Raw genomic sequence first — 12,371 nt, 5'->3', positions numbered from 1 at the left:
GGTCAGGGTTATTGAACTCATGTATCAGGCTGAGTAGCGGTACCTTTATTTGCTGAAGCATTTGACTAGCTCTATATTAATTTTAAAATTTTATTATCTTATATAAGTGGGTGTTTTGCCTGCATGTATGTCTGTGCACCACGTCATGCTAGTAGAGGGTGTCAGGAATTCCCTGAAATAGAATTACAGACAGTTGTAAGTTTCCATGTGGGTGCTCAGACTTGAATCTGGGTCTGTTGGAAGACCAGCCAATATTCTTAATCACGGAGCCATCTCTCTAGCTCCTATGTAAATGTTTTCCTGTGTTAAAATAACATAGTTTATAAAATGTTGTGGCTTTTCAAGTTCAAAACAAGAATTGTCAAACTTTGTAAGTTTGTTTTTTAGACTTCTTTATCTAATTGTATTTACATTTTAGACATTAAAGAACAATTACAAAACACTTCAATTGTGAGAAGATTATTGCCCAGTGATAATGTTTAATTACTTAGACTGTGTTTCTGTGCTTAGAGATTTCTTCCCTCCTTGATTTCAAGAGGGAAGATTTCCACTAACTAGCTGCAGAAGATTTATTAAGAACATCCATTTTAGCTGGGCTGGATGGCGCATGGTTTTAATTGTAGTACTCGGGAGGCAGAGGCAGCTGGATCTCAGAATTTGAGGCCAGCCTGGTAAAAAGTTAGTTCAGGATAGCCAGGGCTCTGTTACACAGAAAACCATGTCTCAGCACCCTACCCACTGAAAGAGTCCCCCTCCTGGGCACTGAGTGTTTGTGACGGTTGTTGTGTGTTTGTGTGCAGCTGCCCTGCCCAGTGGGTAGGTAAGGCTCTAAGCAGGTGAAGAATGGGAGCTTTTTCTCTGAGGAGGTTGTAGGCGGATAGAGAAGAGGGCACTGGGCACACTCTGAAAAGGTAACAGATAATGGAATTGTGATTACTGACACCCAGTAGGACTGATCTCAGAACGTCGGATCTTAAAGAAAAACATGAAAGCAAGAAGATGCCTTTGAAGTGAGAGCAGCAGTTTCAACAGAGGGAGGGGAGGAGCTTAGAAGGTGATGAACGGAGCTGCTGGGCAGGAGCACAGGGTGCAGCACCAGTGAGGTCTCAACAACATGATACCTTCGGGAAGACTCCTTAGGCCCCCAGGAAGCCAGGATCTATGGTTAGGATAGCAGGTAGCCTCTGAAAAAGCACTGTGGGCCAGTGCCCACTAATGCTGCAAAAGCCAGACCAGAAGGAAGACGGAAGCAGAGCAAGAACTGTGGCTGGACTTGAAATTATTCTGAATTCTTCTATACAAAGCACACTGGAGTCTGCTCTTTGCTTCTTTATCATTTTTTTGGGGGGGTCACTTTCTAACTTTTTGTTTTCCTAGATAAACTTATAGTTTACTAATTAAGTATATGGGAATTTAGATGAGACACAGAACTTACCTTACTCTGAATTTCAGATTTGGTGGCTTTACATAGCTAGACGTGGGTCATGTCCTCATGATGATTACTTTGTCACCCCTTCCATTCTGATAACTCCTTTTACTACTTTGAACCCAAGTCTACATTTAACTTGGTTAAAAATTGTACCATTACTGTCTAGTGGCAAGCCACTATGTTAGCACAATTGAAAAAGTCTGGTAAGAATAAGGATGTAGTCTTAGCTGGAAATAGTAGTAGAACCTGCCTTTAATCCCAGTGATCTGAAGACTGAGATCACAGAATTGCTACCAGTTTAGTGCCAGCCTAAGCTAACTGGTGAGATTCTCTCGCTCCTCAGCCCTCCAGCCAAAAAAAAGAAAAAAAAAAAAAAAAAGAAAGAAAGAAAGAAAGAAGATTCTTGATACTTTTTAAAAGTAAAAAGAAGGTTCCTTAATCCACATACAAACTGTTGCTATTTCTCTCCTCACCTTCTTCCCAGAATGAATTGATGTCTTTACCTTCTTTCCTGACTCAGCCAGAACTGGCATCTGGTTATTCACCATATAGGATGCTTGCAGTATCCTATGCAGAGAAGTATTGCAGAGAGATGCTGTAACAAGACCCTTGTGTTCATTAAAGCTGTGTTGTATTCTCTATGGCCAGTTATGAAAATGTGCTGTTGTAGACTGGGTAGGTACTGGTGTATAACACTAGGTACTTTTAGTAGAGTGTGGTAATGGAGGGAATGTTCCTCACTGGTCCTTGGTTTAGCCATCAGGTAAAAATCGTTCTATTCTAAGTATCAAACCACCCTTTTAAACATTTGCTATGAAATGAAATTTCAAGTTACCGGATAATATAAAACAAAATCAAGAAGGATTAGAGGATGGGCTGGGTTTAGTATTCCCTCCTATATGTCTGAAGAGTGAGAAAAGGCTATGAATAGTGTGTGAACCACCCTCCCCTCCTGGCACCAGGCCCACCACTCAGGCTGCTGACACTGAGCCTCTGGGCTCTGTTACAGAAGTCTTTTGGGTTCTCTCTCCTTGGGAGTTGCAGTAAGGCTCTAGGGAACGTTGACAAAATGGCTTACAGCATAGTGCATTATGAGGTGTTGTTGCTGCTGCAGTCCTCTTGAGTCCAGTCACAAGAGTGTGTCCATTCCTTCAGTGGTCAGAGCTAATGTTTGTGTAACCATCTCTTGACAGGAGTTTCCCTGTCTGCTTGGTACTTGTGACTGACCAGCAGTTAGCTAGTTCATCTTGTGAGTTTGTAAAGTTAACAGCCTACCTGGCTGGATCTTCACACTCAGCTACAGAGACAGTTTTGCTGCAGTGTGTGTGCTTATGAGAGGTTTATGGACTTGGTTTTGTCCAATCTTCCAGCTCTGTCCCCCACTCTAACCATGCTTGTTCTTCTTGCATTTTCTTTACTTTTAATTTCCCACCATCACTGTCTCTGGATGTGCTGGCTGTTGAGAAGACATTGTGGAAGATGACCAAGGAGTGTTTAAATCTGGGAGGTCTTGATAAGAAGGAATAAGAAACCTGCTCTCTTAGGACTTGGGCTACAGAGGCAGATCTAGTCTTCAGTGTCAGAGATGAAGCATACTCAGAAGACTTGGGCTAGGACAGTAAAGTGATGGTAATGGGAATGTGTTCCCTTCTCTCCTCCCCCAGTTTGTACATGAGATTCTGTTGCTCAGTCACTGAGAGGCCTGGCTCTGGAGCCACCTCCCTGAGTCAGTTCCTACCTCATGGTGCGGTTGTGAGAATTGTAGATACTTAGATCTGGGCCTTGGCTGTATTCACTGCTAAGTAAGTGCCATCAGTTGTATTAAAAGCTAGAAACAAGACATTATCTTCTACAGTCTTCTGTATAACCTCCTGGCACATATGTTTACATGTGATTTTACAAACCCTGTCTGGGATTTTACTCATTTATCTTTTTAGTTTAGAGGATATTTTTTGATTGGACTGTGGACCTTGCACATACTAGGTAAGCACTCACCACTGAGCTACCCCAGCTCTTTTCCACACTTTATTTTGAGTCAGACTTTGACTACAGTGGTTGGTCCAGGATGGCATGGAACCACCCCACTGTGTGGACCTGTGCTTGTACCAACAGGCTCAGCTTAGAATTTTTAAGTGACTACTCAAGTGTTGAAGAGATTATTTCACTCAAGAAAGAAAGTACGTTTAGATGGCTTCTAAAGGATTGGTCAGCCCTACATCACATGATCCTACCATTTGAGTTGAAAGTGCTTCTTTTGTGGAGGGTACAGCAGGGTTAGGGTTTAGTGTGGATACCTCAGTGAGTACTTTACGATCCTGTTTGATACTAGCCAGCCTTTAGGTTAGCTCTTATGCTGTGTCTGTATTACAGATTGGATGTGGTGACAGCCATACGGGACCTTCAAGGGAATGGGGAGAGTGGAAGTGGCAGGGGACACCAAATGCCCACCAACACTGAGTCACAGGATTACACCTACTTTTCTGCTCCAGCTCCAGCTCCTTGTGGAATGAACATCTCTTCTTGCTGTCAAGCTGTCGGACTCAAATAGGCTTTGATGTACACAAAGAGAAAGATGCCCAGACAGCACCCTAAATCCAAGTGTTCCTCTCCAGTTTGTATGGTCTGATACAGTTCCCGCTGTCATTGACCTTTTAACTGGATTTCTCAGACCTGCTGTAATGAGCACTTTGGCCTGGATGATTCTTTGTTGTAGAGGTTGCCCTGTGCAGAGTGCCTGGCCTCTGCACTCTAGCTGCTAGTAGCACCTGTCCTTCAGTCACCACTATCAAAACTGTTTATAAGCACTGCTTAATGTTCTCCAGGAACCATAGTCAACCACTGTTCTAAATAACCAGGCCAGTGTGGCATGTGGAGGCCTCCTTACTCCTCTCACTATAGTTACCTCATGTTCATAGAACTGGGGGGGTGCTGCTGCTCCCTGTCCTCCCTCCCACTGCCTTCCCCTGTAGCTTGGCCAGCTACAGCAGCTTGAGCTTGGAGACCCTCTGGACTGCCTTCCATTGTCTCTGCCCATGGCCTTCTGTTCCTCTGCAGGCGTCTGGCTTATCTCCTCCAGCCTCTCTGGGATGGGGGTAGGGGAAGTACAGGCATGATGTCATTTGCCTTCCTAGGAAGGGTGGAACAAAGGACTGGTCTCTGGGGACAGTTCCCTCCTTCTCAACTGGGCCAAGAGGTAGAATCCCACCCCACCCCCTTTCCTGCTTCAGAAGTGCATGTTGTTCTGCACATACTCCATTGTAGGATGACACAACAGCTGGCCTGGCTTTGTCTCTGCCCTTCCTCTGTGTAGGATGTTGTTCATGTACAGTCCTTGGACAGAATCTTCTGCCTTTTCAGTGTGGTGGGAGCCTTAGAGTCTGTGCTTTTTTTTTTTTGTTTGTTTGTTTGTTTCAACTTGAAACTTGAGGAAAGGCACTGATTAGAATTAAACCTCTCATTCCTTTTACTTTTTAATTCCTTTCCTTCCCCCTTACTAGAGCTTCTGAGGCACTCTGCAGTTCTGGGGAGCCTCTTAGACAGATTTGGGTGTGGTTATTTGAGCTCAGTTTTCTCTGCTCCCACCCTTGGCCTCTACTGCTTCATGGATGATTGGCAGTTGGGGTGGGACTGAGTTGTAACTCTAGGGCAGGACTTCTGCTAATTCTGAACCTGAAAGAAGCCACCAGGTTTTCTTTAATGTGGGAGCTACCCCAAAGGGATGATGGTGGCTGTGGAACATACTTCACACTTTAGTTTATTGAGAAGTATTTCAACCTAAGCAGGTTTCTATTTTGATCATCTTCCCTTCATAAATTGGGTGTAGTAGTAACTTTGAACCCCAAACCCTTCATTAATAGCCCAGGATATCCATCAGGATAAAGATTATTTTTAGCTCCTTGCAACATATACAAGAAACTATAATTTTAAAGGAATTGCGCCTAAATATATTTGAGTTAGGAATTAGTCTTCTCGGTTCAGTATATGAACTATCCCTGCCTTAATGTTCTCTTGACACAGTCTGGTCTGCTCTTTCAAAACAGCCAAACTTTAAGCAAATAATAACAAAAACTATACTTGCCACTGTAGTGGTAAAGTTACCATCTATAATGATGATTATGAGATTAATAGTGCATGTAGTCTCAGCCTGTCATGGTGTTATTGGCATAGCTCCTTTTGCTATGCCCACCATAGTATGCCCTTAATGTCCTTAACTGCCTTTTCTTCCTCCCCTCAGCCCCAGCCTTTCTGGTCCTTTGTTTCTGATTAGTCCTTATCCCTGAAGAAAGGCCCTCTTTTGGATGGATAGGCTTTAGGGAAAGACTGGACCTCAAAGAACTGCTAACTGCAGAAGAAGGCCAAGGTGTCTTGGCAGGTGCTTGGCTTGGAGTACAACAGTAAAAGCTTACCAAGTGTGGTCGCTGCCTCACTGCCTTATTTCCATGCTAGAGTGAATAGAGGCTTCAGCACAGCCTTCCAGATACTAGACTGTTTTACTGTTCCCCTGACCAACCTAGGAACCCAGTACCCACTGACCATACAGCCATCAATCAGTAGGAGTGAGTTTTACATACTGTCTGGTGATTTTTTTTTCAATACAGCAATTTTTGGGTTCTCTGCATATCAAGTCGTATGTTGTAAATATCCTTAAGGAAAGTTTGTACTAGGAGTAGGGCTTCTGCTCAAAGTGGCCCAGCTATCTCAGTTGGTAAAGCATGACACTCTTAATCTCAGGGTCGTGGGTTTGAGTCCCATATTGGGCGCCATCTGTAGCAGTGACTTAGTTAAACCACTTAGCTCCCAGCTGGTCACGAGCCAAGAGCTCTCTAGAAATGAAAAGACACACGTGAAAGACACACATGCCAGCTAATTTTGATATGCCTTGACTAGTTCAATGACTAGGCACTTCTAAAGTTCCCCCAAGGCTGGTATTCTTGAGTTAACATCTTTCAAAAGCTATATTTCATCTCTGCTACCCCAAACACAATCGGGGAAAGCCATTTTTTCCAGATTCGTACAGGGTAGCAGGCCTGTAAATCTGTTCTCCTTGCGTGGTGATTCTCCCATTCCCTCTCTCCCTCGGTCCCTTTCCTGTACAATCTAAAAGTCTTACCCCATCTCTCTGCCTTGCATTGGCTGTACAGCAATACTTTATTACCAGTTGAAGCCAGTTCAGGCCAGGGATCCTCAGGTCTGGAAGCACTGCTTTTGGGAGGCAGAAATAAGACAAAGAGTTAGAACCAGTTCCCAGCAGTAGGGTTTATAAGTGACAGACAGTTCTGTATCCAACAGGCAGGAAATGGGGTAGCTCCAGGGCATATTCTGAATGCCTCTTGGAAGTCTTCAGCAACCTCATTCAGAGCATGCTACAGAAACAAAAAGTTTGGTAGCCTATTTGTGTGTGATTCAGATGGCCAGTTCTAGGATTCAGTGTTGAGAGTTTTAAGATTTGAGCTGGACAAAACCTGGATCACTAAGGCTTAATACTGTTTTCTGGATGACTTGAATTTTCAGGGAGTGTACTCTGAATTGTATACTAGCAGGTAAGTACCTTTTCAGTGAGTAGTTGCAAGTTTGGAGATGATCATTGTGTGCTTAATTTGTAGATGAGGACACTAATGGCAGACTCTGTATTATTAAAAACTGGGCTCTGAGGGTCCCCTAAATTGACTGGACAGGTGTCTTCACTACTCTGTTGCCTGTTTTCTGTGTTGTCCACAGTACATGTGCCTGAATCTCAGAAGACCCCTGGCATTAATTCATGGTCATAAGTAAGCTTACCTGGCCAGGTGTTTCCCTTTTGTACCTGGGGAAGTGGTTCCTGCTGTCTGGGGAGTCTCTGTGCCTGGACCCTGTTGTGTGCCATTTACTTCACTTGCCCTTGGGGGATGGTAGGTGGATGTTACCAGAAGCTCTGTAGTCAAACTGATTGAGGCCCACGCCACCATCTGCTGAATTCTGCTGGCTGCAAGCCTGGGAGTTGACTTGTGCAAGAGTTGTCCAAATCCCAGGATTCCCAGACAGTAGAAAGCTAAGTAAGGATTTTGTTGGAGTTTAGTTTTGCTGCACAGTCTCGTTGTGTGGGTTATGGGGCTTTGCTGGCTTGTACCTGCTGCTACCAGTGCTGGGTTCATGGTAAAACGAGTTCTTCTCCACTTACAGATGAGCGTGAAGCTGTACAGAAGAAGACCTTCACCAAGTGGGTCAACTCCCACCTTGCCCGAGTGTCCTGCCGAATCACAGACCTGTACACTGACCTTCGAGATGGACGGATGCTCATCAAACTACTGGAGGTCCTCTCTGGAGAGAGGCTGGTAAGCACCGTGAAGTGGGAAAACATTTTTGAAGAAACAAGTATGCACTTGTCTCTTGGTAAATTCTGCAATTAAGAATGTTTTCTGGAGAATTTTGATGAGTGAGGTAGACACGCTGATTCTGGGTGGTATTAGTGAACTGTAATAATGTAGCTTCCTTTCTGAGATGCTTGTGTATTTTGTAGGGAATATCCTAGTTGATGGTTCTATTAAGGCACAGTGCTAGCAGTGGAAGGGCCTGCCTGGCCTGGATGCTGGCTCTGAGATGAATCTGCTGCTTACATGAGATCATGGAAGGAGCTCTAAATTTATGTCTTACTGATGATTCTTTGGAAAATCTGATCTGCCTTCTCAAGGTGGCAAGAATCTAGTCCAGTGGCCTCTGCCAGTTTTACTTTTTATTTCCTGCTTTCCTTTTGTTTGGGGGTGGTGGTGGTGGTGGTGATGGTATATGCTAATGTTTTGTCATCTCCTGGGGAACGGAACATCTGATAAATTTATCCCGCTCTTCTGGGCAGAGAAATTGTTAGCTTGCAGTGAAAACTGTATGTCTGTGACTTTTGTGTCTACACCTTAAGCCAGAGAAGCCCACTCCTCACTGTGACTGACCCAGCAGGTTTTGGCTTGCCTTGACTTGAAAACATATGCCCTATTTTCCACCCAGAGCACATGTAGTTCCATAGGTGGTGGTGCATCTGAGCCAAGCTGATGCCTAGGGATAGAGCCCCAAATCTGTACTGACATCGCCAGGAAAATATGATGCCAGTGGTTGGTGGGGCTGCCAGAAGAGCTTCTTATTTAACTTGACAGCCACAGCAGATCTTTTTACAGATCAGTGCACACACCTCTGACTGCTGGTAAGAGACTAGGGCTTTGTTTCCCTCTCTTAGAAGTCTGTAAACAGAATTGCATCTCTAAACAGTAAAAATGAAGACAGTCCTCCTGGTCAAGAACAGGGTCTTGCCTTCAAAAGATAATCAAGCCTCTTCTTGTCTTTACGGAGTTCTGTTCATGCTCTGTATTCCCAGAATGCAGGTGTCTTCACCTCAGTCTTGTAGATCAGTAAGCCCTTGTGCAGATGGCTGCAGGACAGTGGTGTTTTTGTGGGGTGGTGGTTCCATGAAGGGAAACAAACAACCCCCGGGAAGACTTGTTTTAGAACCTAGGCTAGAATCATTGTGATAAACATCTGTAATCTTTATAACCAGATTTTTCTTTTTTCCATCTCTCAAGCCTTCCCTCTATTTAACCTTGTAGATTTGTTTACTTTTTTATGCTTTGAATGGTAGCTTTGACAAAATGATAAAAGGTCACAGAGATAGGGATTAGTTTGAACACTTTTTTTTGTAGTACTGTCCAGTCTTTTAGGCCGTGTGAAGTAAACCTTTGCATACCCAGAGCTCACAAAGACTGACTGATGACAATGTCCATATAATACCTCACCTAACAAAGATGTTAGTAGGGAAAAAACAAAACAGCAACTAGCAAATCATAGTTCTTGTGTGAGAATAAATCCCACTATGCTATTTGCAAAAGAAGCTGGAAGGTGGTAGGGGTTTGATTTGTTTGTTTGTTTGTTTGAAGACAGATTTTCTCTGTGTAGCCTTGGCTGTCCTTGAACTCAAAGATCCCACCTGCCTCTGCCTCCAGAGTGCTGAGACTAAAGGTGTGCACCACTACCCACCCGGTTTTGTTTTGTGAGACAGGGACTTCTATTATAGACCAGGCTGGCCTAGAGAGAGGTCATAACAATCCTCCTGCCTCAAGTTTCCAAGAGCAGAGATTACAGTGTTTACCACTATACCCATCTCTGTTCTCTCTCTCTCTCTCTCTCTCTCTCTCTCTCTCTCTCTCTCTCTCTCCCTCCCTCCCTCTCCCTCCCTCCCTCCCTCCCTCCCTCTCCCTCCCTTTCTCTCTCCCTCCCTCCTTCCCTCCCACCTCCCTCTTATTCTCTCCCCCTGCACCCCCCCAAGTTTTTCAGTGATTCACAAATCTAGGAGAATAGGGATAGAGAATGGAAGACATCCGCCACCTCCACCTTCTCAGGCAGTCAGTGTCAGAGAATTTTGTTTTCTTTTATGATCTGTTCCTAACAGCCATCTTTGGTTGAAAGTTCATGTTCTAGTGAGGAAAGCTTCTACTGACCTGGGCATGCCCTCTTTTTGGTGTATGGGATTCTGGAAGAGACACAAACCACACTCTTATACTTGGCTCCTGAGGCTGTTAGGATTCTGTGAGCCCCAAAAGAATTCCCGCATATTCAAATTCTAAAGCTTCCTGTTAGTTAATGTCCCAGTTTACTCTGTAGTCAGCCAGTTGGGTCTGTTCTGGTTTTCTGCACCTTCGCTGGAAACCCTGGAGAATAAAACATCTGCAGTCTGTCTGTAGCTCTGTCTCAGTTACTAGCATGTTAGTCCTTAGTCCTTCTCACTAACTCAGCTGGGGATAGTAGATAAATGTTTGAAGGGCTGGGATTTACAAGTTTACTTTATTAATGAAGTTTCAGGTTCTTTTACGGAGGGGAAGTTTCTGTATGCGTGTGTTTTTACTGAGTGAACCTGAAAAGGGGGAGTTAGTTGAACACAGTCTGGATTTAACAAATTAGATACGTTTCAGGGGCTTTAGGGGCTTCAGGTAGCCATCTGCCCTGGCATGGAACTTGATCCTTGTCATGGAACTTGATTCCGTTCTTCTTGAGAAGAGGAATTCCACCTGTACGCTTGGCCCAATAGGCTACATATCCAAATGTATTCTTCCCATAGCATTGTGGCTGTAGGTAGTCACAGAGCAATCAGACTGTTGTTGATTGGGAATCAGTTAATGAGAAATAAAACCATCCCATCCCAGTGCCTTGTTCTGAAGTCCCTGCAGATTATAACTCTTTATGAATGTTGTCTTTCAAAATTCTATTAAAAATGCAGACTACCCTTTACTCTAGCATCATCTTGGCAGGACAGAGTGTGTGGACACAGAACTTAACGCCTGACACTGTTAACTGACTTGATCTCAAAGCCACATGAGATTGAGACCAAAGGCTGGAGGTTTGCCCTCCATATGATCAGCATTTGGAGAGGAACCTAGCATAATGTTATTGGGCTGAATGTCAGCGGTGATCTTACGCTAAAGGTCATAACCAAGGTCAGAACTTGCCTATGGTTGCAACCCTTCCATGCTTCTGTGACAAAGAAACATTTTAGGGAAGAGAGCCAGTTTTTGCCTTGCTGCTGCTGACTGAGGTAAATCCTTCCAGAGCTTGGGTCTTCTCCAGTGCCTGCTGTTTTCAATCACAGATATGATTAGGCTTGATTGCCTGCTGTTTACTGGTTTTTGCCTTTATTTTGTTGTCTTACTCCATTAATCAGTCTCTTAGAAGAAAAGTATGCACACACATACACACACACACACACACACACACATACATACATATACACATACACACACACACACACACACAATTTAAGAATTTTGTTTTGTTTTGTTTGTTCTGTTGGATTTGCAAATATTAATTCCAGAACAGCTTGAGCTAAGTGGAGAAGGTACGGTTTACCATGAAAGTTGAATTATTTAGAATGAACCTCGTTTTTAGTTTTATTTTCTTTCCTTCCCTTTCTTTTCCTTTTCTTTTTTCCATGGCCTTTGTTAAATGATAATAACCAAAAACTTTTTTCATTCGAGACTTGTTTTTCTGTGTAGTCTTGCTCTGTAGACCAGGCTAGCCTCAAACTCAGAGATCTGCCTGCCTCTGCCTCCTGAGTGCTGGGATTAAAGACATTGTACATGTATTGTTTTTTAAGACAAGAATTTTGTAGACTGATTACAGAGCCGCCTGTTTTCTAAGTATTATTTGTAAATGGGAAACCTAACTTTGTTTCAGTCAGCCATGGAAGAACTCGTACCCTCACTAATTTGGGGCATACATAAATGTGGAAAGCGAAATAATGAGGAACCATATACTAACATGCCACATAGAGGCAAAGCTGTGTCTGTCTGTCTGTCTGTGTCTGCACACAGTGGGTAGGGGAGTTAGAACAGAAAAGGGGTCTTTAGATTGAGGGCTCCAGAAACCTTGGGTAGTTGAGGCTCAGTTGGAACCAGGAGGAGTAGCGACTCAGATTTGTAGGCAGAGGATAGGAAGTCAGGTTTACCTAGGAAGAAAGCGTTCTCTGAAGCTCATGCTGTGATAGACACATCAGTATCACGTGATGAAGGTTCTAGGGATTTTATCAGAGGACTGACTGTACAGTTCAGCAAGTGTCCTGTTTAGTTGGAGTTCCTTTAAAAAATTATGTGTGGGGAGGGGGCAGAAGTGTGAGTGGTTTTGCCTGAATCTATGTAAACCATGTCTGTGTGTTGCCTGTGGAGGCTGGATGAGGGCGTCAGAACTGGAGAAAAAGGTGGCTGTGAGCTGCCATGTCAGTGCTGGGACTGACTGTGCACATAATCCCTAAGCTATCTTTCTAGCTCTGGAGAGTGTATTGCTTTTGGGGAGTTTGGTATGCATGATACCTCATGTAGTTCTTATGGGCTAATGAGGTAGCTCCCTTGTTATTTCCTCTGACGTTAAGGACTTCTGGATGACTCAGCACTTAATCGGTAGGAAGAATCTGGAGACAAGATTTTGGCTTTATATA

At 43.8% G+C, this 12,371-nt stretch overlaps 1 protein-coding gene across 8 annotated transcripts in view; it reads left to right on the top strand.

Annotated features, from left to right (window-relative positions):
- The window catches only part of Sptbn1 (spectrin, beta, non-erythrocytic 1), a 199,833-nt gene that overhangs the window by 127,752 nt on the left and 59,710 nt on the right, over positions 1–12,371 (top strand). For all 8 annotated transcript variants that reach the window (XM_087583670.1, NM_001410274.1, XM_087583673.1 and 5 more), the window contains 1 exon segment: positions 7,589–7,740. In XM_087583670.1, coding sequence (XP_087439796.1) covers positions 7,589–7,740 — 152 coding nt within the window.

The sequence above is a fragment of the Rattus norvegicus genome, chromosome 14 (genome assembly GCF_021556685.1).
Source record: "Rattus norvegicus strain SHRSP/BbbUtx chromosome 14, alternate assembly SHRSP_T2T, whole genome shotgun sequence".
NCBI classification, from domain to species: Eukaryota; Metazoa; Chordata; class Mammalia; order Rodentia; family Muridae; genus Rattus; species Rattus norvegicus.
This window is presented reverse-complemented; position numbering and strand designations above follow the sequence as displayed.